Consider the following 25,516-nt stretch of genomic DNA (forward strand, 5'->3'; position numbering starts at 1 on the left):
AACACCCCCCCATATACACCAGACACACATACATATACCACACACCACACATGCACATCACACACACCACACATACACACTAGATACACGTACATATACCATACACCATAACACACACACACACACCACACACACATACACACACATACCACATACACCACACACACATACACACACACACACACCACATGCATCACACACACACCACACACACATACACACACATACACTACACACACCATACACACACACACACACACACACACACACACACACACACACACCACATACACCACACAAAGAAGCAGTTGTACCTGGAGGGAGGGGATCTGGAATCTGAATTTGTCTGGCAGGACCAAAACTTTTATGCTCTTGGGTAGAGTGGGCTTCCTTTGTCTCTCAGAATTGGTAGACAGACTATCTCAGGGACTGGACAGTTCTGAAAAAGGGGGAGATAATTGGTTCCTGCCACAGGACACCTTCCCCTGAGGTTTAAAGTTCTAATGAGCAGTTTCTCTGGTGGGTGGCTGGGCAGGCGGAGGGAAAGTCTTTGTCTTAGAGACAAGGAAGAATCGGTAGTCGGCCATCTTAAGTGTTTACGTGAAAAGCATATCATTCTATCTAGAACATCTTTTCTCTGTCTGTCTGTCGTCTGTCTGTCTGTCTGTCTGTCTACCAGGGATCTGTCTGACTCCTAGTCCTTCAAAGCAGTTTCCCATAGGTGCAATACTTGAGGTGGAAGGAGAACCCAGGGCTTTTCTCTCTAAGCCTATTCTTTTCACTGGACAACAGGGAACTAAACAAGTAAGTGGTCTGCTTACTCTGCTTTTGTTCTTTTTTGAAATAATAATAAACAACATATAATGAAGTCTTGTTATGTCCAGGAACAATGTTATTTATTTTACTCTTGTGAAAACTGTGCCTGTATGTATGTATGTGAACCATGTTGGGAAGTCAGAAAAGGATGCTGGATGCCCTGAAACTGAGTTACAGAGAATTGTGAGCCACCATGTGGGCGCTGGGAACCAACCCAGGGTCCTTCATAAAAGCAACAAGTGCTCTCAATTGCTGATCCATCTCTCCAGCTCCACTTTATTTTCCCCCCTTATTTATATTTTAAAAATATAAAATGTTTTTATATTTTTGTCTGTGTGTCTTTGTGTGTGTGCCTCACGGAATGTGAGCTGTATGCATGCAGTACCCACAGAGGCCAGAAGAGGGTGTTGGATTCTCCAGTGTCCTCCACAAGAACAGCAATTGCTTTTAACCTATCAGCCACCTCTGTAGCCCCTAAATTCAGAGTCCTATCTCTGCCACTTGGGCTTACAGGAACTCCGTATGTTCTTCCTCATCTGTGTGATGAAGGTAGCGGTATCTACCTTGCAAGGCTTTGTGGCTTTGATGGCATAAAAGACTATGACTTAGCACATTGCTGGGCACGTGGCAGGTGTTTGCTGTGTGCCATGTGCTGCTCTGACAGGGCCAGGGAGAAAAGAAGACAGGCATTTAAAGGCATTTTCTTGTGGGTGTTTAAAACTGATAATGCAAAGGCAGCTTTCTCATTTTCCACACAGTTCTCTGGGCCACATGTGACTTGGTTCCAGTGGCCACGGCACATCTCAGACTGCACTGCTACCATGGATTATCCTGTGCATGCTTCACTTCCATTCCCATTCAGTTCTTAAACCAGCCCTCCACAATCAAGATGGTAGGCAGCACACGTAGTTAACTATCAAACTTAGGGTAGCATTTGCTCGTTCCTTCCTAAGTAATATTTATTGAGTAGCTATTTGGCATCTGAGTGAAAGATGAACCAACTCTCTCTGTTGTCAGCACCACCCATGTCTTCATCTGGGCCTGGCAAGATGAGTTTGTACAATGAGGCACAAGGCGACTGAAATCACAAGCACAATATAGACCCGAGTTTCTCCTGTCCTGCCCAGCCCTGCGGTCCCACAGCCATTTATAAAATAATCACTCAGAGGCTCATATTAATTATGAATGTATGGCCTATGGCTTCAGCTTCCGGATGGCTAACTCTTTCATCTTAAATTAACCCATTCTTATTAATCTATATGCCACCTGGCTGTGGTGTTACCGGTCTGGTGGCATCTTGTTGCTCCTTTGGTGGTGGCTGGCATATCTCTCGACTCCTTCTTTCTTTTCTCTGTCTCTCTGTTTGGATTTCCCACCTGGCTGCAAGCTTTCTTACCATAGGCCAAAACAGCTTTTTTTTTTTTTTAATCATCCAGTGGGAGCCACACATATTCACAGCTTACAGAAAGATATCCCACAGTATTTCCCCTTTTCTATCTAATCAAAAAGGAAGATTTTACCTTTAACATGGCAAAATTATATATGATAGAACAGTTATCAGGCAAGAGTTACAATATTTAGTCTATTTGTATTTGGCAAAATTAAAGAAAATATTCTATCATCTATCCTATTTTTGTGAGTCTAAAGTTTTATATCTAATTTATCATGACTAAGGAAAACTATAATTATAACTATCTAGTCTTCAACTCCATCAAAGACCCTAGAAGGATATAATATTACCTGAGTAAACAGGAAGTGCATGGCAAGCAACTTTCATAATTTTAGAAGTGATAGAGACATCTGGCTGCCTGGACAGTCATCCAAAGTTCCTCTGTAACATTGAGGCATCTATCTTCAGCCTACAGGCCTAGAGTCTCTGGCATAGCTTTTAGTGAAGCAGGAAATTTTAAAGACTGTCCTACCCATTGTGGCGAAGTTCGTCAGTCACTTCTTCCTGTGTCCTGTAGAATGTCTGGAAGTTTCTTCTGCAAAGCAGGAACCTGAAGGACCATCTCTCCTTGCAAAGTTCAGTGGTCACCTTCCTATGGGTCCTGCATGTCCAGTTTATACAACATACTGTCAAGCAGTCCAGGCAAGAGCAGTTTTTTGCCCAAATGGCTAACTTTTGCCATAAAGAAAGCAAATTCCATGTGGATTTTCTTCGATGCCCATTATCTTCTCTGAAGTAGATTGGTGTTGCCAGGAGCAGACATGTCTCAATGTCCAGAAAAGTTTAAGTTCTTAAAACATTTTAAATGCCATATTCTGTAGGTCTTTGAAGTGTTTGAAGATTACCTACTTAATTGAAATATATCTATGTATACCCAGAAAACTTAACTAATATGACTATAAGTTTGATTATCATAGATGACTAATTACTAATCTATATTTCTTAATTATACATTATAATTTTAAATGAGTTGCATAAGCATAATACCTTAAACAAGAGTAGAAATATACATACAGTGTAACAAAATTGTCCTGTGTTCAAAATTAATTTGAAATTTATATTAATAAACTAGAATCTATAGCAATATAAAATATTTCAAACAAGTTTGTAACACAAATTGCTAAACGGTCTTATTAATAAAAAACCCAGAGCCAGATATTGGGGTGAAAGCTGAACGATCAGAGAAACAGAACAAGCCAGTCACATTCTTACCTCTATGAAATCCTCAGTCTCGAGAGAGACTTCCTGTTTACTCATGCCTTATATATGTTTCTATACCCTGCCCTCTTCCTTCCTTCCTAGTGCTGGGATTAAAGGCCTGTGCTACCATGCCTGGCTCTGTTCCCAGTGTGGCCTTGAACTCATGAAGATCCGAATGGATCTCTGCCTCCCGAATGCTAGGGTTAAAGGAGTGTGCTATCACTGCCTGACCTCTATGTTTAATATAGTGGCTGGATTTGTCTTCTGATCCACAGGCAAGCTTTATTGGGGTACACAATATATCACCACTAAGTTGTTGCTTTTTCAAAGTAGATTCAATAATTTACCCTTTTATCCTATCATATATCTATATCCTTTTTTCTTCTTTAGAAAGAGATTGCATTTATAATCAATCCCCTTTAAATAAAAATAAACATTTATAAATAATATTTTAGGAATTTGGGCATAGCTTTTCATATTACTTCCTGCTGATTGTGGGCACTGGCAATCTTATGGGGATCCTGAGAAAATTAAGAATTATAGTTAAATCTTGGCTGTAGTAGTCTGTGGGGATGCATTGTCTCAGCCAGTTTCTCTGAAGCTGTTTTGGATATTGGACCATCTGGGCCATGGTTGCCATCAGAAGCCTTTCAGGGGGTCTTGGTTGATCAAACCATATTAACCTGGAAGCAATCCACAGGTTCTCATCATCTGTGGAAACAAAAGTAGAACCTCTTTTCTAAAGCAACATATTCTTAGACATAAATTTTGAAGTCAAGATACCTTTAAAATATACATGTTGGCTTTACTTAGTAGCCCTTACAATCAAATGTCTCTCTGCAGTTAAAAATCCCCAAAACAATATAATAATATGCAGTATCCAGATTTTTTGTGTAATCCATTCTTATGTGGCTTAACTTTCATATTATTCTTACTGTCTCTTTAAAGATTTTATTTTTTAAATATGTATTTCTTTATATAACTGCCTATATTCCTTTTCCTCTCTCTTCCAAGCTTACATATATTTTTACACATATTGTAAATTGTTTAGAAGTTTTTTTTCCATCTGAATCTACTGTGAATCTGTAATCAGTTTTTGACACTGATTTAAACTGTAGTGTGGCTAGGACTGAAATGGCAGCCTTGGTTGCGGACTCCATCCCTCTTGGCTTTTTTACCATGGTGGAGGTATGTTTATTGCCAGCTCTGGGAGCCATGTTCACTGCCACCTCTGGGAAGCAGTGGGTCTATGCCTCCATCAAGCATCGTGTAGCCCAGAAATGCCCCCAGCCTCTTCGTACTAGCAAAAGCGTAATCCACCACAAAGTGTGCTGCACAGTTTGGAGATGCCTATGTGTGCCACGGCCCCCTAGCAGACATATGAACTAGGAATCTGCTCCTAGCTCTGTTTTAGTAAGTTCTCTCAGGTTTTAGGTGGAAACTCTTGCTATCACATTTGAGCACCAAATTCAGATGGCCAGGCTAGCCTTGAACTTGCAATGTAGATGAAGATGACCTTGAAATAGTGATCCTCCTAATTCCACCTGCCAAGTGCTGGAATTACAGTCATGCACCACCATGCTTAGTTTATGAAATGCTGGGGACTGCACACAGGGCCTCCTGCATGGTAAACCAGTGTTATACCAACTGACCTATATCTCTGAGGACTCTACACTTCATTCTGCCTTTCATTTGGCAAGTTTAATTTTCTGCAATTTTATTGTTTGTTATTATCTGTAGAACATCCCCAACTGACTTACAAACATGATTTCTATTAATTTTTAGTCTACTATATGTATGTTCTCAATTTTCTGTATAGTCTTCAATGAGAATTTTAGTTTTGAGGAAGGTATTTGTTGAAGCCTTTAAAGAGGAAATGTTGCAAGTTTAATGTGCAGTAATGCAGTTGACTCCTTGGCTGTAACTAATTTTTACTCTTTTCCCATAGTCTGGAGCTATGGAATCCTGTCGGTGACAATTATTAATTTGGCATCTCTCCTGGGGTTGATTTTGACACCATTGTTAAAGAAGTCATACTTCCCCAAGATTTTGACTTATTTTGTGGGGTTGGCTATCGGGACCCTTTTCTCAAATGCCATTTTCCAGCTTATTCCAGAGGTAAGGGGATGGGCTATATGTTTCTTTGAATAACTGCTTATTCTAAACATTTTAGCACTTTGTACATTTTAGCCTTCCTAATCCTCGCAGCATTTTATGATAGGTTTATAAGGCTTTGGATAGAGAAAACAGAACCACAGCAAGGGTCAAAGACTGTCTGGAGCTTCAAGGAATGTTGGGGTCAGAGAAAAAATTACTATTCTAGGAGGGCAGCCATCAGGACATGCTCAGACAGAGCTAGGGCACCTCTGGGGATTCTACACCTCGCTCTGCCTTTCATTTGGCAAATTTAATTTTTCTGCATTTTTATTATTTATTATTTTCTACAGAATAGCTAATGTCCAAATTAATTGAAGGTAGACTACAAAATTCCCTCCTATATTTATTACAGCTCTGCAAAATGAAAGATTAACCATGTGTGTAGTTGACAGAGGGGCCCTCCACCTTTTTTTTTTTTTTTTTTTTTTTTTCATTTGGCTGAGAGGAGAAAAATCTGTCATAGGCCAGCAAATAAAGAACAACTTTACTTGGCAGAGGCAGGTGGATCTCTGAGTTTGAGACCAGCCTGGTCTACAGAGTAAGTTCCAGGACAGCTAGGGCTACAGAGAAACTCTATCTTAAAAAAAAAAAAAAAAACCAGGGAAAAAAGAACAACTTATTTTTTTCCTTTGATTAAAGTGCATTACCTGACTGTGACTGTAGTACATTATTTACTTAATCAATATATAATGTATATGTTTTATTTAATATCTCTGTTATGGCCATATAAAAAAAAGAAATAACAGAAGGGGAAGAACAGAGGGAAAGAGAGAGGACATTGAAGAGAACAAATCACAAATGCCAATGAGGGAAATCCATATATAAGGATTCCCCCACATATTTTGGACATGTGAAGATGGAGAGACCAGCCCCAAATAAAGCAAAACTAGTATTCAGGCCATGCCCCTCTTGTAAGGTTACAAAATAACAAAAGATTCTTCTAGCTTTTCATCTACATATAAAAATGAGATATATGTTCTTAGAATTATAGATTTTATTAATATTTATCTAGAAAGAACCTCAGAGAAATACCAAAAACTCTCAAATGTGAAGAAGAAAGCTGAAAATCTAAAGAGATTGAGTGGCTATGACATGTTTAGCACAATGCAGTGTTCTATGTTTGTGTATTTAGCATCTTGTCTGCATCATGACTCACTCAAAGCAAATGTTGCTGTGGATGTTCTAGGGAAGAATCTGTAAGATCTGATGGTTTTAGTCCACAGGGTGACTTTTAGAGTATTTGTTTGAGGGTGGACTTACAACTTTGGGGAAAATTGTATACTAAGAAATTATGGTATTGTTTTCCAGAAATCAGTTAAACTATTTGGTTTTATCTGAATTGCCCTGTTCCCTCCTCTTTAGGCATTTGGATTTAATCCCAAAGTTGACAATTATGTTGAGAAGGCAGTTGCTGTGTTTGGTGGATTTTACATGCTTTTCTTTGTTGAAAGGACACTTAAGATGCTACTGAAAACATATGGACAGGTAAATGAACTTCATTGGATGTCCTGCCTGCTTTCCCAGGCTCCCTAACAAAGGCAATGATTGTGCATTATATGAACGGTCTGAGTCTTATACTAGCAAATATGAAGAAAATAAAAAAAAATTAGTGTATTGGCAGGTGTAAGAAAAACACCTGACTCATATAGAATTTGAAACTATTAATCTTGATTTAATGCAAAATAATACATATGGATAATTTGTATCCCATTTATATTCATCAAATAAGAACATACATGTTCCCTAACACAGAGAAAGTGGAAAGCAGCCATAGAATCCAGTACCTAATAATCTGTTTAAAGAGGAAATGTTAGGGAAAAAAAGAGGAAGTGTTAGCATTTCAAAGAGATTGCATTGCAGATAGAGTAGATATAAATAAACATTTTTCTTTTATAAATGAAAAACAGTGGACCATTTTCTTATCTGCATGCTCATCTTCTTCCTTCTTATAACCTTCTCGTTTTATTCACATGTAGAATGACCATACCCACTTCGGGAATGATGACTTTGGTTCTAAAGAAAAACCCCATCAACCCAAAACACTACCATTACCCGCAATCAATGGTGTGACATGCTATGCCAACCCTGCGGTCACAGAGCCTAATGGACACATCCACTTTGACACTGTCAGTGTAGTGTCCCTCCAGGTATGTTATACAGACTGCGTTTTCTTTTACTCTTCTCTGTACTTTTAACTATGAAGGGGGTGGGGAAACAGTCAAGTCAGTATTTTACACATCCATATGTGTTAGACATGCCTACCTTCACGGGATAAGCCTGCCTTCTTTGTGCTCTCCTTCCGGATGCTTAAATACACGAGTTGAAGGAACTGTGGACTCTTAGTCTTGGGACTGATTTTTCTCTAGGGTTGTTTAACCATACGTGAGCCTTTCAGTTAGACTCACACAATCCCTCTAGTAAAATTAATTCAGGACATTTCTGCCACTTCAACTCTTTCAAGATCCCATCCAAAGGATCCTCTGAGTGGTTTTGAAATTGCAAGAAGATTTGAAGGTTTTGAAAGTTGTGTTCATTAATTAACTGACTTAGAATTTATGTTTGCACTGTCTGAAGAATATTAATGGGAACCATTTTTAAAACAAGCATTACACACCAGGTAATATGCTAGGCAATTATTGATTTTTATCTCATCTTTTTTTTTTATAACAACTACTGAAAGTAGAGGTTACCTTCTTGTATTATGACTATTTTCATTTCAAGTGATAGAAATCAAACTCAATTTATCTATGACCAAAGGATTCATTGTTGGAAAGAAACTGGTGTCTCTCATGGGAAAGCCAAGCTTCTGGGACAGCAAGAAGCTGGAACCAACAGAGCCTCATCAGCCCTTCTTCTCTGCATGCCTCTCAGCATCATTTTGTTCCTTTCACCCTGGACTGTTTGCTTCCGACAGTGGGAAACACAGCCACTGACGGCTCCCGAGACTTACATTTTACAGTTTCAGAATTTAGGATGAAACTGACCTCTTATCCTTAAACCCCCAATTCCTTATAAACACTCCCTTGGTCTGTTAGGCAGTCCCTTTGGACTGAACTAAGTGTCTAGATGGCCAAGTTCCTTGTTGGGCTTTGAAGTAACACTAGTGCTAAACTAACAGGGAGTTATTTATTGTCGTGTAACAAATGATGCTTGTTACTAAGATTTTCAAAGAATATAGCAATGTCTAAATAGAAAATTTTACATCATACTTACAATTAACATTTCACTGAGTGTTCCAGGTCTGTGCCTTTAGCGGTAGACTAATTATCTTACCATCCCCATAAACTAGAGGACAAATACTGTTTTTAATTAGGATTTGAGGACTTGGAGATGCTAACCAACCCAATATAGAATACAGATGGAGTAGACCGGTGATTATAAAGGGTGCTGGGAGGACAGGGCCACTGGTGTGCACTGTAATTATCATCTGGCAGATGGAGAGGCTAAATCTTCAGTGTGACTCATCCAGTAAATGCAGATCCACAAGCTACGAAGTCAAGCATAATAGAAAAGTGAGCAATTGAGATGAGAAGAAAAACAACCAAGAAAAATAAAAGACAGAAAAGAAATATTTGAAAGAGATTGTTAAGGAAAAAAACACAAGTTTTCTTTTGGAAAGAAAAAACATTCTTGGTCATATTCTTTTCCCACCTGATGAAGGTAAAATTCTCAAGTGTGTTTGAAACAGCTTTGTGTTAATATTAAACTAGCTGGGAATTATCTCAGGTAGTGAAATGAATGATGATTTCAGTTAAGATTTATCAGAAAACATGCTAATGTCCAAATAGATGATTTCTTGTAATAGCTAAAGTGAACAATTATAAGTGCTCCACGTCTGTGTTGGAGCAGTTGATGGCTTATCTTATTTGATCCTCATAAACTAGGGCCAAGCACAGTTATAGTTAGGATACTGACTTAGAGATGTCAGTCAAGCCAAGGACATTCAGCTTCTGAGACCGGAAGCTTGGGCTGCACTGGGCTGTATGATGCTGGGGGCTCTTGCTTCTTCACAATGCTAGAAACAAGATGATAATGTTAACTCTTCATTCAATACGTATTTATTTTACTAAGAAGAGAGAGATGGATTAGCTAAAGAATATTGTTTTCTGAGGACATGATCATGCAGGGCACAATAGAGGGAACATAGAGAATAATAGTGAAAACCTGCCTTCCACCATGTGTTTAAATTCTAGCTGCTTTATGCAGGCTTTGGCAAATAATGCATCCTTGTGAAATCATGGCTGAACTTTGATGAAAATTGCAGAAAAACCAGTCAGCTATGCTGCCAATTTAAACACTGATTAATGATTCTTTTAAGCCAGACATGGAGACACAGGTCTATAATCTCAACTCTTAAGAGGCTTAGGCAGGACAATTGCAAGGTCAAAGCCTGTCTGGGCTCCGGTGAGTTCAAGGTCAGTTTGGTTAACTTTGTGAAATCCCATCTCAAAACAACAACAACAACAAAAATGAAGAAAATGGACTGGGGATGTACCTCAGGGTTGTAGTGCCTGGTTATTGTGGGCAAGGCTAAGTTTAATCCTCAGTACCACAAAAACCGACAAACCGAACAAAAATCCCTTCAGGTATCAGGTGGCAAAGGCGATGCTCTACCATGAAATTTGAAGCCTGATTGGAATTCTTATCCTGAGGAAGATTTTTCTGTGTCCCCTAGAATGAACAAGACCAGGTCAGGCATGGCCGCCCTTCCATGGAGAAGGAGTGTGACCCTGATCCAGACTTGAGCAGGTTTTCCATTGGGATCTTCAGGTTCTGTTATATGAAGCATTGACAATACAGAGTTTTAAAATTATTTAAAGGGATAGTGACCGCCTTAACAGAGAACAAGTTGTAGGAGTTGATGCTCTTCTTCTGCCATGTAGGTTCTTGTAGGCAGAGTTTTTCATAGGCATTGCTTGTCAACTCTGTCCACCGGCCATTCCAAAATAACCACACATTAATTATAAATACTTGGCTGATACCTTAGGCTTGTTACTAACTAGCTCTTACATTTTAAATTAACCCATTTATATTTTTTTTAGTTGCTGCCATGTGGCTCATGGCTTGTTACCTCATTTTGTACAGATACTGCTGCCTCAGCATCTGGCTGGCAACTGCCAAGACTCTGCCATTCTTCTGAGCAGCCTCCTATTCTGGCTCTTCCACCCAATCTCTTCCTGCCCAGCTATAGGCTAGTCAGCTCTTTATTAACCAATAAGAATGATACATATTTACAGTGTACAATGATTGTTTCACAGCAAGTTCTGAGAATTGAACTCAGGTCATTAGCACCCTTACCTGCTGAGCCATCTTTCTGCCCCCACAAACATTTTCTTTTTAGCAAATCAAATTGCTCAAAAGCTAAGGTTAATTAAGGTATTGAGACTCTTGCTTTAGAATTAGCTCTGCCCAAGGATGTTCCCAGTAAATCTAAGCACCATGACAAAGGTGTGTCCTGATTTACATGGTTTAGAAATATCAATCAAAAGACTATTCGTGCTGGACTTGTACAGGTTTTCATTAATTTTTCTAATAAATATTTACTGAGTCCTTGCTCAGTACCCTAGACACAGGGGGCTAGAGGCAAACACATTCTTCTACCTCTTAGTTTATTTAGTGGAAATAGTAGCAAAGAGTGAAACAGGCTATGCGAAAGCAATATGTCCTTTGATGGAAATAAAACCTGGTGATTGACATGTGGGAGCTTCTTTGGACAGAACAATCAGAAAAGATTCCCTTATCAGGTCAGCAGAGGATTAGGTAATGAGAAGAGCCAGCCATGAAGGTATCTAAGAAAAGAGTGTCCTGATAATGTACAAAGTAGTCAGTCATGTCTTGCAAAGGGAACTGGAACTTTAATGGTATGAGATTGTTGTGTGTTAGAACAGTACACCAGTGACGTGATTCCTCTAGTTTTGGAATAGAAATGACTGGGATTTCTAACCAACATGAACAATAAATCCATGGACAGGTGAGAATGAGGCTAGAATTCTAAAACATACTTCCAGGAACTACACATCTGGTGAGGAGGGAAGAGAAGATATGGCCCTGGACGATACCTACGTATCAGGTCTTGACATGAACCGCACAAATAGTGCTGACCTTCCCTCCCTCCCTTCTTTCCTCCCTCCCTCCTTCTCTCCCTCCTTTCCTCCCTTCCTCTTTTCCTCCCTTCTTCGCTTCCCCCTCCCTCCCTCCCTCCCTCCCTCCCTCCCTCCCTCCCTCCCTCCCTCCCTCCCTCCCTTCCTTCTTCCTTCTCTCTCTATTTCTTCCTTTGTGTTTTTGTTTTTGTTTTTCTGTGTAGCCCTGGCTGTCCTGGAACTTGCTCTGTAGACCAGACTGGCCTTGAATATGAAGACCCTTCTGCCTCTGCCTCCCAAGGTCTGGTATTTAAGGTGTGTGCCACCCCTGCCTGGCATGGACATTGATTTCTTGTGAAAATTATTTTGTCAACATTTAGTTGAAGGAATAGTCATAGAAGAACAAAGGTTTAAACATACTGGCCAGCATACTGCTATTTCAAATGGTCTTTACATGATATAGAAATATAAATAGAATTTAAGGAACCAAGTTGAAGGGCCTGGTGATGCTTCACAAAGTAGGTGCTGTGAGGTAAGCTACAGTGGTCACAATAAAAAAGTGTTTTATGATATTGAATATTATAAAAATAATTTATTCTAGATGACTCCATTGAAAGGATAGAACACAGTATTTAAAACTTGTGGTTTGTTTGAATTCAAGTGTGGATTCAGGAATTGAATCAATAACATCAGATGCTAATGTTTCAACAGAGTTAAATATTTTTTCAAAAATTGAAAACAGTAAGAACTGTTGAAAGTAAGAGTTGAGAAAAGTAGTTTAACTTGATATGATATTGATAGGATATAAATTATATAGTAATCTATATTTTTAATACCATGATTCTTGATTCTTTTTGAAATATAAGAAGAATGAAAGAAATATTATAAAACAATTAAAATGTATGACTAAGGAATGTAGTATTTTTTTTATTTATCCAAACAGTTCTGGCTTATCACAGGATACTAAGTATGCAAAGCTGTTTAAATCTAGTACTCTCTAGTATTATTTTGTCTCTGTTCCATCATGTAAAACCAATAGCTTTAGACAATTTAAAAATATGTTATCATCATGTATTTATCACAGCAAATGTTAGAAGTTAGTTGACAGTTCCATTTATAACCTTTAGGTATTTAGACAAACACTGAGATTTCTTTACACCTAGTAAATGTGAAACATAGCAGTCTGTGTGATATGGGGATGTGCGTGTGGAATACACATCCAGTTACTCAGTTGTCACTAGATAATGTGAGGCATCCTACCTTGAGGTTGACTTGTTCCTTCCTCTGATATGGAGGGGGTCACATTAACCTCTGTATGTGGAACGTTTCTTCCTCTAGGACACACAGCTTGGGAATGACTACTATCACTAGAGCTTGATTCCTTAGGAATATGAGATCCTTGGTGGCATGTGTTAGCACTTCCAGGCCACTAGAGGGACCATCTAGCTCATTCCTTCTGCGATTGGCAACCAGTCTCCTACTTGTTTATAATAAGAGAAAAAAATTACTCTGCCATTTGCAGAAGTTGATTACTGCACATATTATGTTTAAAACTGAGGTACAATGAAGTGGAATTTATCCACAAAGTAGGTGATGTCGGGAGCCAGACTACATCAGCAGCTGATATAAAGTAATACTCCATAAATAAAAAAAAAGTGTTTTTGAAATGCTAGGATCTCTGTGAGAGTCTAACAGATTTAAACACATTAAGTCACCCAGTAAGTATTTTACAAGTATCCAGTGTGTTCCTGTTGCTCTTCTAAGTCCTGGCAATGTGTCAGAGGGATGGAGGGACACACTCTCTGCCCTTCGGTATGTAATATACACAAAGTGTTGCAAATGTCACAGAGAACTTCTCAGAATCTCTCTCCTCTTCTTCTCTTCTCTTCTCTTCTCTTCTCTTCTCTTCTCTTCTCTTCTCTTCTCTTCTCTTCTCTTCTCTTCTCTTCTCTTCTCTTCTCTTCTCTTCTCTTCTCCTCTCCTCTCCTCTCCTCTCCTCTCCTCTCCTCTCCTCTCCTCTCCTCTCCTCTCCTCTCCTCTCCTCTCATCTCATCTCATCTCCTCTTCTCTCTCTGTCTCTCTCTGTGTATCTCTATATCTGTCTCTCACCCTCTCTCCTGCCCTGACTGATCTGGAACTAGAATCTCTATATGAGAATATGTGGGGCTTGCTTCTCAGTTTTGTTTTATTTTGTTTTGTTTGGAGTGGGTAGGTGCTGAACAGTGGATCATTTTTTCCCCTTTTGGCCTGGAGAATGAGAAGGCGGAGTATATTCCTGGCTTTCTGTGTTTAGAGAAGGAGACTGGATCGCTAAAAGTATTGACAATATATCTGTCTTCAGCATGGGGCTCAATTTCAGCCTTGTTTGCTTTGCCTGTGAATGAGGCTCTTGGGTTCGACTTTCCCAAAAGAAAATCTCTAGTTACCATTGGTGAGGGCCACCTTGATGCACAGGCTTGGAAGAAAGGATCTGGGGTTCCTAATGTGCCTCAAATGGACATATTATCAACTAGTTCTTTTTTTTTTTTAAATCATTTTTTTAGTTCCATTCTATCCTCATGTAGTCTGCCACATACCAAGTATTTACTATTTTTAAAATTAAAACAATATTTTTTTTTTAGTCTAGGTCTCTCCAGGTAACCTAGAAACCCATGATTGTCCTGCTTTCACACTCTAAGTATTGGGATTGCAGAAATGAGCCATGCTCTGGCTCTATGTAGTATTTTAAATCATATAATTTGAATGTCACATCCTTTAAAAAACAGTTGTCATTTCCTATCGGTGTCTATGTTAAGAACTGGTTTAAATGGGAAACCAATATTAAGATTCAGTAAGAACTCAGAACAGCCGAATTGAAGGTTTTTTGCTTTAAAATTTTTTTAAATTAAAATATAATTACATCACTTTCTCTCTTTAATCCTTCCCACATTCTTCCTTCACCTATTCTGAAATTGAGCTCTTTTTCTTTGATTATTATTGTACATACATATAAATATATGTATTGTATATAACATATATAATACACACCTATATAACACAATATATAGTATTTTATATAGAGACACAAATATATAGATATACCCTACTGCGTCAGCTCAGTGTTACTTGTATGTATACGATTTCAGGGCTGACCACTTCTTACTGGGTAAGCAAGTAGGTGCCCTTCATAGTCGTCACTCTTTCCTTCTGCACCAGCACTGAGCAGCACAGCGCCAAATGCTGGTCAGTGAGATCGCCCCCTGGGTTCTGGCATCCAGTGCCCCGTTCTCCACGATCCACATGACTTCCTATCAGAAGCATTGCTCTAATCAGTTCTGATTACAGAAGCACTTTAGGAACAAAGCTGCCAGTGAATAGAGGATGGCCTGCAGAGTGAGTCCTTGTTAATTTTGACTCTACCAATAGTTAATTACAGTTTGATCCTTTTGCTTATAGTCTGGGCTGTAGAATATCGTAGCAATATCTATAAAAACTGTCTTTGAGGTCCCCCCCCAACACACATTATCCTTAAATTTTAATTTTTAAGAGCTGAAAAAAATGCCAATCTAAAAATTTGCTCTTATGTAACTGACAGGCTGTGATACTTACCCATAGATGGTGGTGAGTTTTCTTAAGGACCCACCCATACCTGTGCCTGATGCTGCAGCCTCCTTCGTTAGCGTACGTCCTGAAATCAGCACGAGTGCATTTATCTAAACATGTTCTATACTAAATTGCTTTCACTAATCAAGCAAGACTTATCCCTATTTATAAAAATTAGTGAGGTTTTACTCAATTAGGCTTGATGTCAAGTTAATTTTTCCCCATTAGTATAATGAAGAATTGCTGTGTTGCTCTATTATGCATGTGGATTGATGAAAAGTTGAAAATTAATGGCAAACATTTTTTTTTAATTTGGAAAACAAAGAGAGAAGGGTGAGGTTAGAGTAAATTATTCTGGATATCAGAGGAGTTGCTTAATTTTTACCATGAGAGAGCCCAGCTGCAAACCAGCCCAAGCCACACAACATTTAAACATGCATCCAGTGATGGTGGGTCTTCAGCATCTGCTTTCTCAAGGTTTTCTTTTCTTTTCTTTTCTTTTTTTTTTTTAAGATTCCGTTATTAAAAACCTCTATCTTGTAATTATTGGTCTTGTTAAAGTAGGTTTCTTTCTCTTTTTTTTACTTCCGCTACTATCTTTTCAAAACTATTTATTTTGTGCTCTATTCTTTACATGCCACAACCTGCAGCTTGGGAATACTGAAGCAGGACCTGGTAAGTTACCATTTGCTTCATGGGTTTCATGATGGAAAGTTTGCTAAGCAAAAGGAGCTTTGTGGTTCAATAAATGGCATCCTTGTTTCTTGCAAAGCTCTTGGGAGGAAGAATTTGTTTAATGCTTTAATTAATCTATGATCTATTTTTCTATATATTTAAAGTAAAGATTCCAAGCTAGAATACCACAAAGCTAAAGTACTCTGCAGATAAAGTATGGCTTTGCCAAGATGATTTTGGGTCTGACATCATTATGTTATATATTAGAGTCTTACACACACACACACACACACACACCTTCCCTTCCCCCTGCACATTGTGCATAAACACACATATAACCACATTAACACCTGCTTATATTCATCTGTCTATAATGATGTTTATTTAGTTTATGACTAAGGCAAACATCCAGATTAAAGAAATCTCATTTTTATAATGATTACTGCTTTACAGATAATGATAATGAATAAAACATGATGGAAGGCATTTGGAGGGCAACTTAAATGTACATTCATAACAAATGGACCTTCAGGGTAAAAGCAGATCATTGATTGGCTGGTAATGTTGATCTTACTATGTGTCTGCTTCTTTAGAGAATTTTCATCCTGAGAATCTCAACCCAATTAAATTAATGGATCCTCATTTATGCTAACCAAGTGGGGATTTTCTCTGGCCTTTAATTTTGCCCACCATGCTTATCAGTGGTTCAATTTATCAAAAAGTCTGGTAAGTTCTGAGTTCTAATCAGTAGTGAGCCCAATTCTTTTTGAAGCGGTTGAGATTTTATTGCTTTTTAATTTCGTTGGCAGGTGTAAGAAGATTAAAAAAAAACCAGATTGTATTTTTGTCAAATATCTTACTTGGAATATCAAAGAGCTTAATGAACATGACTTCATTAAACCTTCAGTGGAGGTGGATAGAAGTTGGAAACATTTACTAGTGGAAAAAGTGCACCAATAAAGATTACCTTTGAAGGCTTGTTAAGCCTTTCAGGTCTCTGATTCGATACTTTATAGTTTGCCCTCCTTTACTGCTAGATTATAAAATGCCTTTGGAAAAAAAACTGAAGTGAGAGATCAAACATTGTTCATAGTTTTCTAGACTTCAAAGCAAAACTCAAATCTGGAAATTGTGTTGCAGTTGGAAAGTGAAATCACAAATTGCTCATTGGGCAGATGCCGTGTATGCAGAAATAACTCAGACTTTCTGTGTATTTTATGTATTAGTTTTTGCCCAGATTGCATAATTTTGGACTCTTACATGAAAACAATAATAACAACCTTAAATTGAGTTTCCAGATTACATATGCTACATTGTAGAAACATTTTATCCCCTACATGACATCTTGCCGCATGAATTACATCCCTGAAGCTACATGAAAGTGTAGAAAGTGACCTTCATACCATTGTTCTTTCATTCATGCAATATTAAGTGATCACTTCTATGTGTCAGACTATGCTTTACATCCAGGAGATACCACTGCAAAGAGATGACTAGTCAGACAATCTTCCTGTTCATTATGGGATACACAGCCCAACATCATAGGGCTACAAATGCTGGGCACGGAATTAAAACGCCATGAGGTAGTGTCCAAGTGACCACATTGATTTGGGTGGTCAGAGAAGGCCTCTTTGAAGAGGACACATTTAAGTCCAACTCTAAGCCTCGAGAAGGAGCTGTCTGTGTAAAGACTGTAGAGAAGAATTTTGGCTGAGCTAACACCCGGTAACATGTCTCTAGGTGAGAAAGAACTGAATGGGTTTCAGGAACACAAAGATGGTCTGAGTAGCTAAGAACAGTGTGGATGTTGCTACACAACGACAGTGGAGAAAATTCTAGATGGAAGCTCTTCAAATAAGCAATACTGTATTCTAACGCAGCATAGGTGACCTAAGCAAGAGGTTGGTTCTCAAATTACTTTTTATTAAATGTGATGAGATTAGAAGAATCAGCCAAGGAAGAAAAGTGTAGTTTTCCTCGTCTGCTTTATAGTCAGTAAACAACAGAACGTATGGGCAGATTCTAAAGCCCATTGATGCTCTTTCCCACAGAGGTAGGAGTTACTTTAAGTATCTCTGAGGTGTCAGCATGCCTCCAGACACCTCACATCAGACCAGCACATTCTGTTCAAGGACAGACTTGCTTGAGTCACTGACATTGCCCAGGACGGAGCCCAGGAAATAGCCATAAAACGACCCAATACTGTTCCAATGAACCCCTGGGCCCAGAAAACCTCAAGACTCTTGACATGAGTTTTGTCAAGAGAAGCAGAAGCATACCCATATAATACAAGCGATGAACTGGCTGGCCCCGCAACACAGCAACCACCACCACCACCACAGCAGCGGCAGCAACAGCAGCAAGGCGGAGCGCTGCCCCTTGGCTGTTGGCCTTTTGTAGTGTCGGCTCCGAGTCAGGCAGTCTGACTTCAAGTCCTGGATTGTCTGTTGTTGTTTTTTTTTTTTTTTTTTTTTTAAACTCAGTGATCCCGTTCAAGTCCTTGCTTCTAATATTTTTATTTATTTTTGCAGTTCGAAATTTAGCATCATATATCCTCAGGTGAATCAGAAGGTACTTTTCAAATAAGAAGCATTTGACAGGTTACATATCCTTTCTACTACCACTTCAACGATCCCTCAAATAATCTAAAAAAAAAAGTGTATGTCTTACAGAGAAAGGAGGGATGGCTGTCAGGGAAAGTCCGTTCCATGCTATGGAGTCCTCTGGGACATGTTGGCTGGACTCTGATTTTAGTAACATGCTTTCCCATTTGGTGCCAGCAGAACAATCTTCCTGTTGTTTATTTAGTTATAACACCCATTAACTGCTAATTACTGGGTTTTAGTATAAAAAAATTCCCCACCTTTCAAGGACATTAAATCTGGTCGCATATGTTTTGAAGATAAGGAATGGGCAAACATATGACAAAGTGCCTTTGTGCTTTCTGAGGTTTGCATTATTTAGAGAAACTGAACAAGAAAAATTTCCTGTTCAATTCATCCCACATTGTATTCTTTGGAAGGATCTGAGTGGATGTTGCATGGGGTAGTAATTTGTGAGGGTGTTCTGAGAAAAACAAAATATACTTTTGCTATGAGCATGCTTTAATTTATTCAGCCAATGAATATTCATGGATTGCTTACCATGCTAGATATTTGCTGGACAGAAGTCAACCCCAGGTAATAAGGCCCCACATTTCCTAGAGATCACACTTAGCTTGCTTGGTATAAGCATTCAGATCCTGTCTCATTTCCTTTCTAGAGGTATGCTATGTTACTTGACTTCCTCATTCCTCAATGTCCTCATTTGTAAAATGGGAATTATATGTGCCCAAGACTGCTCTGAGGACTAAATGACCTGTGTGTCAACCCTAGGATTGGAGTAAGTGCAGCGCTGTGTGAGCTGTTATTACCAATGCTGTGTGGTGTGTGCTCTAGGAGTAGATTCTGCATCTTTCATCTTAAATTCCTCACTATGAAAACGTCTTTCTCATAGTATCCAGTGAACCTTTAGAATGGCATGGCACCCCCCACCCCACCTCCCTTTCATGTGGCTCCCACCTCTTACACTTTCCACTTACAGAACAGACGTTTCCTGTTTTCCCGAATATGGAAATACAGACCCCTTTCGGGTCACCTCTCACAGAGAAGGGCTTTTGATTCTGCTTCTGTGCTGCTCAGTTCTCTCCTGGCAGCCTGCCTGTTTCCTCCCACCCCACCGCCGTCCTAATTGCTTGTTCTACAACAAGGGCTGCAGTTACCACTGGCTTTCAGCCGTCGTTCTTTGCCTCTTATCACATTGCCCAAGCTCCTTGCCCTGATCACCTCTGCCAACAGAAAGAACTTCTCCACCCCCCCCACCCCCGCCCATTCATCCTATCAGTCATTTGTATTGCACTGGGTGAGATCCTTCATATTTTAGTTCTTCTTGACATCATACATGTTAAATGCTGTCTACACAGCGGGCAGTGGTGGGACCAGGTCCCATCCTCCGTGGAAACCCACAAATCCATATTTCTGTGTTTTGGAAATGCTTCTTTTCAAGGTACTGAATGCTGATTTTTCTAGCTTATATTAAAACTTAACCAACCTCTGGTATCTCTTGAAAGCCCCTTTAAGATTCCTCAGTGATAAACGGGCTGGGGAATACTTTATACAGATTTATAGGAAATGGTACCCTGTTTCCGGAATGTACGAGAGCATCAATGCTGTTGGCATCTATAGCAACAGGAGGCAGAGAGCTGGAAATAGTCCATTAGGATGACTGTAAATATTTAATTAGTATGTAGTTTAAATTCTAGTGGCAAATAGTAGCAGATTTCTCAAAAACCTTTAAAGTTTCTCTTAAATTAGTTTTTCCCCCAAAGTAGTAAAGTGATGTGGTCCCAAATGGAACATGAGTGACAGCTATTTCTACTTGATTATTTAAACTAAGACCAAAACAACTTGACTCATATTCCACAGAAGAATTTTCTCTCCAGAGAAAGAAAACAATTGTAAAAGTTTCTGGAAATTGTTATTTTCTTGTTAAGGGTTATTTTTGTTAGCCAAGAAAGTTGTAGAAGTAGCTTTGAGATTTTTCCTGAAATCAAATGCCTGTTAACTTAATGCATTTGAATTTTACTTAGCTATATGTGTTAATAACTGAATTAATTTCTCCTTTTTTACATAAAATTTCACTTTGGTGACAAAGAGCTGAGGAAGGACCCCTTAGCTCTGAAATACAAACATTGAAATCATTAGAAAACCTAGTCATGACAGCAAGACTTATGAATATTTTATATTTTTAGAATGACTTTAATACTTTATAATCCTTTTGTGTCTACTTAACACGATTTTATTTTTCTCATTAAAATATGTGTAATGGTGCATATACTATTTGCAAACGCTATGTTGGGAATGAAATTAGACTGCCCTTTCCAGAAAGAGATGAGGCATTTAAATGAAGATAAATAGTAAAGAGAAGAGGGACAATTCACAGGACTTTGGGAGGGAGTCAGTGAGCTGCGCAGGGAGGCTCAGTAACAAGAGGCGGGAATTAGCGGAGTTAATGGTCTCTACCCTAAGGACCAGAGAAGGAAGGTTTCTTTAAGAACTGAGCCCTTGGTGGTCTTGTTTTTATTGGGCTGGCCTCCTTGGAGCAGGACTGCTGAGAGTGGTGTATGAAAAGCACCCTGTCCAAATTCCCTGCATTCTAAGGATGATTGCTGTCTCATTCTGTATGACACCAGCTCTTCCTGGGACTAGTGTGGTGACTTCATCTATCTGCTGGCTTAGGTCCATAAGAACCTTATATCGCTAGGGGCTTACTCTTCTTTCAAAGATCAGAAAATGATGCTATTCCCTAAAGCAAGCACGACTGTCTTGAGCAGTAGGCTCTTCGAAATCACCGAGTTCAAGGTCTTGGGGACAGGTAATAAGAATTCTTCAAATTTTAATTTAAGACTGGTTGCTCTCCCCTGTAGCTCGAGTTGAAGGCGTGCATTTCATAGCTAGGGCTGCTACCTGTGACTATTTTTCACTGGGGAAATTTTTATGAGACTCTAGGAATAGAGATATATAAAGTAAGCATATAAGCAAAGCATGTACTGATAACTTGTAAAAAATTTATCTTCAGATATCTTTGGGACAGGTATAATTTCACCACTCATTAAAAAGACAAAAGCAAGTTTGCCTGTGAATGAGATGGATGAGCTTGTTCATTTTTATATCAAGTATTCAATCTTTGCTGAATGTTTGATACTGCAGGACATAGATCATCTTCAACCTTTTTCAGAGTTGATTAATATTTTGATTTTATGATTGCAAATACCAAAATGCTATTTAACATAAATACATAGTAAAAATGGCAGGAATAGGTTTAAGGCTATTTCAGATTTTCTTTATTCTTTTCTTTCTTTCTTTTTTTTTGCTAATACCAAACCAAAACTCACTCAATGATTTATTCTGAAAAATGAAATCAGCAATTCAAATAGCAATTTACAAATCCAACACTTGAATATAACACAAATCAAAATATACTGAGAAATGATGGTAGAAAAATATTAAAAGTCTGCTTACCATAATTAAACTATTAATGTTTCTATAAAAGCAGAAAATATTGTGTGTACAGAATATTATTAGCTAGTAGTCTTGAATCTGAGCTGAGGTGATTCTGACAAACGTTCATTGACATTGCATGGTGTGACAGCATTGCATGGTGTGACAGCATTGCATGGTGTGACAGCATTGCATGGTGTGACAGCATTGCATGTTGTGACAGCATTGCATGGTGTGACAGCACTGCATGTTGTGACAGCATGCATGTTGTGACAGCATGCATGGTGTGACAGCATTGCATGATGTGACAGCATTGCATGGTGTGACAGCATTGCATGTTGTGACAGCATGCATGGTGTGACAGCATTGCATGGTGTGACAGCATTGCATGATGTGACAGCATGCATGGTATCAAGTACACATGTGTTCAGAACCAAGGCTGTAACATGAGCAAAATAGGCGAACACTGCTGAACACTTCTCATTCAGTTCTCATTTGATTTTGAATTCATTTTGGGTCATTGGATGTACAGAAATCATTCATTGTTGCAATTTTTTTGTGACTCCCCCTACATTTAATTATATGAACCCCATCGGGATCTTAACTTAGGGAAACTGGACTCTGTAGCATACCTGTAGCTGTTCCCAAAGTTGTGAATTCTCTGTGTCAGAATTAACTACACACACACACACACACACACACACACACACACATACACACACAATCACACACACACAATAACACACACTCACACATGCATATGCATACCTACACTCAGTCATACACACACTCATACTATACACACTCACACACATACACACACTCACACACATACACACTCATACACATACACACTCACACACATACACACACTCACACACACACTCACTCATATACACACACATACACACATATGCATACACTCACATATACACACTCATACACACATACACACATATGAATACACTCATACATACACACACTTACACATACACACACACACTCACATACACACACTCATACACACATACATGCTGGCATGAGGCATCTATCCACAGTCTATAGACAGCATGCTAAACTTGCTGGTCCCTTGGCTTGTATTCTAGCTGAGCTTTCACCAGGGCACCCAAAGTCCCACCCAGACGCTTCTATGGGACTAAGTGACCTGACGTGCACATTCTATAAATGAATTGATTGTGCTTCTTGCTTTGCTGAAAAATAGTGTGGAGGCCATTTTTAGAGACGACCTTGGTGTACTATATATATAAATCTCTAGAAGATGCATCATGCACAAGTATTAGAGACAAAGAAGGCGTGTCTCAAATAGGTCTGTCTTTGTGAGTCTAATGAGTATCTCCTAACAGTGACCGGGGGTCTAGAGTCATTGTCCTGGCCAAGCATAGCCAGCTGGTCCATGCTGTTCTTGAGCAGGGGACTCTGTGTCACCTTCGATTTCCACAAGTTGGATGTTTCCTGAGCTCAGGAAAGCTAGGTCAGATCTGTAGAGGAAGGGGATGTTAGAGCTACAGTCGCCTCTCTCCCTACTATTTTGTATGTGGGCTCATTCAGCAAATATCAGGATGGCTATTGAAAGGCACAGAGTGACATTTGCAATCAGATTTTGTTCACTTCATTGCGGATGCTATTTTCTGTGATTTCTTCTATGAGATTTAGGCAAAGACAATTAGCCTCATACCCTGGTTTTACTAAAAGCCCCGTCCTTAACATTTCTTTACAGACATCTTTGCTATCAGTTTTCCAGTTTAATGTTTTCAAAGTTATACCCGGGTTAACATAGCACCGTACCTTAGGTCCTTTCCTTTGTAGGAAGTAGCAAATCAGACATTCCATCTAAAGTCCTGCTTACATGACAGGGTCTCACTATGTCACCCTGGCTGGCCTGGAACTTTGTCAACCAGGCTGGCCTTGAACTCGTAGAGATCTGCCTGCCTCTGCCTTCTGAATGCTGGGATTAAAGGTGTGTGCCACCATACCTGGCTCAAACTGCTTTTTTAAAAATCATCTTCTGTTTGAAGGTGAAGTCTTTCAACTTCATTTTCTAGCTCTTACTTATGTTCTATTAATTCCCATTCACAGACACATTTTTTCAGCCTTTATTTACATGGTTTTCATTTCTTGACATCTAGACCCTTTTGCCACCAATGCACTTTTCTGTAGGTCGCTACATTCCCTTTTAGCTTTCTACCCTGGAAATTATTTTGCAGTGTGGGAATACAGAGCCTAACCTTTCCCTCACATGGTCTCTTTTCTTTGCCTTCTCACCAATAAAGTGCAGAGACAATAAGTCATAATAACAGTCATGTTGCCTCTCTCGGTACACGGTGAAGTTGACTGTGCATTATCTGGATCCGTGAAACAAACAACGAATCTTGCTCGGGTAGGACAGACGCCCTTTCCTTCATGCAGACAAACTTGGCAGGCAGCTTGCTACATCAATGCTTGCTGTTAGTGGGAAGACCTTTCAAGTCCTCATGGATCTACCATTCCTTTTGGGTAATTCTCTCCTCGATCCCCACCCCAACCATGGCTGTACTATTTTCTTTTTCACCATATTAAGATATATTCTGAGCATAAAGATATCTAGAGTATCTAGAAAATATAAAAGATTTTTTTTCTTTGCAAATAGTACCCAAAGAGCACTATGATGAGAATTTTGTATATATGTTTCCAAACATATTTGTTCTTAGTCTATGAAGGACTTTACAGAAAGGTTTCCATTAGCCATGCTATTTTTTTGTTTTTATTCTGACATTGTGCTCTGGACATGTTTGCATGTGAAGAATGTGACTATTCCCAGTGTTTCATGGAGGGGTGAGTTATGTGGTTAGCATTCTCCTGGAGGGCAGCCATGACCTCTTGTCCTTTGCTCGTCTCTCTCCTCCTTCTGGTTGCCCTCTTAGTCTTCTCCATCAGGTCCCTTTCCCCATTTTGACCTTTCATCTTCTGTCTTCCTCCTTTTTCCTGCTCCTCTTCTATTCTTCTTCCGAGCCCTCCCTTCCTGTTTATTTCCCCTCTTCCCTTACGTTCTTCCTCCCTCTCCTTGCCTCTCCTTCCTCTCCTTGCCTCTCCTGTGCCTCCTCTCCCCTTTCAGCTTCCTTGTGCCTTATTGAAGCTGTTCTCCTAGGAAACCACTCACACCGTCTTACAGTATTAGAACTTCTTCCTCCTGCTCTTGCTTCCTGCTCTTCAGCGTATGTGCTGCGTCTCCTTAGCTTCCCATCTGCATTCGTAACTTCCTACCTACCCCCATTCTTATCACTCTACGTTTTGTCTGACTTCATTTGCATTAATCAGTCAAACAAGAGGTATTAAGCTGGGAGATGGAGGACACCAGGAGGACGGGGCTGCCGACTCAGCTAAGCAGGGCTCACAGAGACTGAAGCAGCAAGCACAGGGCCTGTGGGGTCTGCCCAGGTCCTCTGCGCATGTGCTATGACCGTTAGCTTGGTGTTCTTGTGGGACTCTGAACTGTGGGCATGGGTGTGTCTCTGACTCTT

General features: G+C 39.3%; 1 protein-coding gene across 2 annotated transcripts in view; it reads left to right on the forward strand.

The window, feature by feature from the left end:
• Positions 1-25,516, forward strand: part of Slc39a8 (solute carrier family 39 member 8) — a 63,239-nt gene that overhangs the window by 28,301 nt on the left and 9,422 nt on the right. For both annotated transcript variants that reach the window (XM_015992520.3, XM_076575034.1), the window contains exons 4-6: positions 5,415-5,584; positions 6,986-7,108; positions 7,600-7,770. In XM_015992520.3, coding sequence (XP_015848006.1) covers positions 5,415-5,584; positions 6,986-7,108; positions 7,600-7,770 — 464 coding nt within the window. The remainder of the gene's footprint in view (positions 1-5,414; positions 5,585-6,985; positions 7,109-7,599; positions 7,771-25,516) is intronic.

Source organism: Peromyscus maniculatus, chromosome 6 (assembly GCF_049852395.1).
Source record: "Peromyscus maniculatus bairdii isolate BWxNUB_F1_BW_parent chromosome 6, HU_Pman_BW_mat_3.1, whole genome shotgun sequence".
Lineage (NCBI taxonomy): Eukaryota > Metazoa > Chordata > Mammalia > Rodentia > Cricetidae > Peromyscus > Peromyscus maniculatus.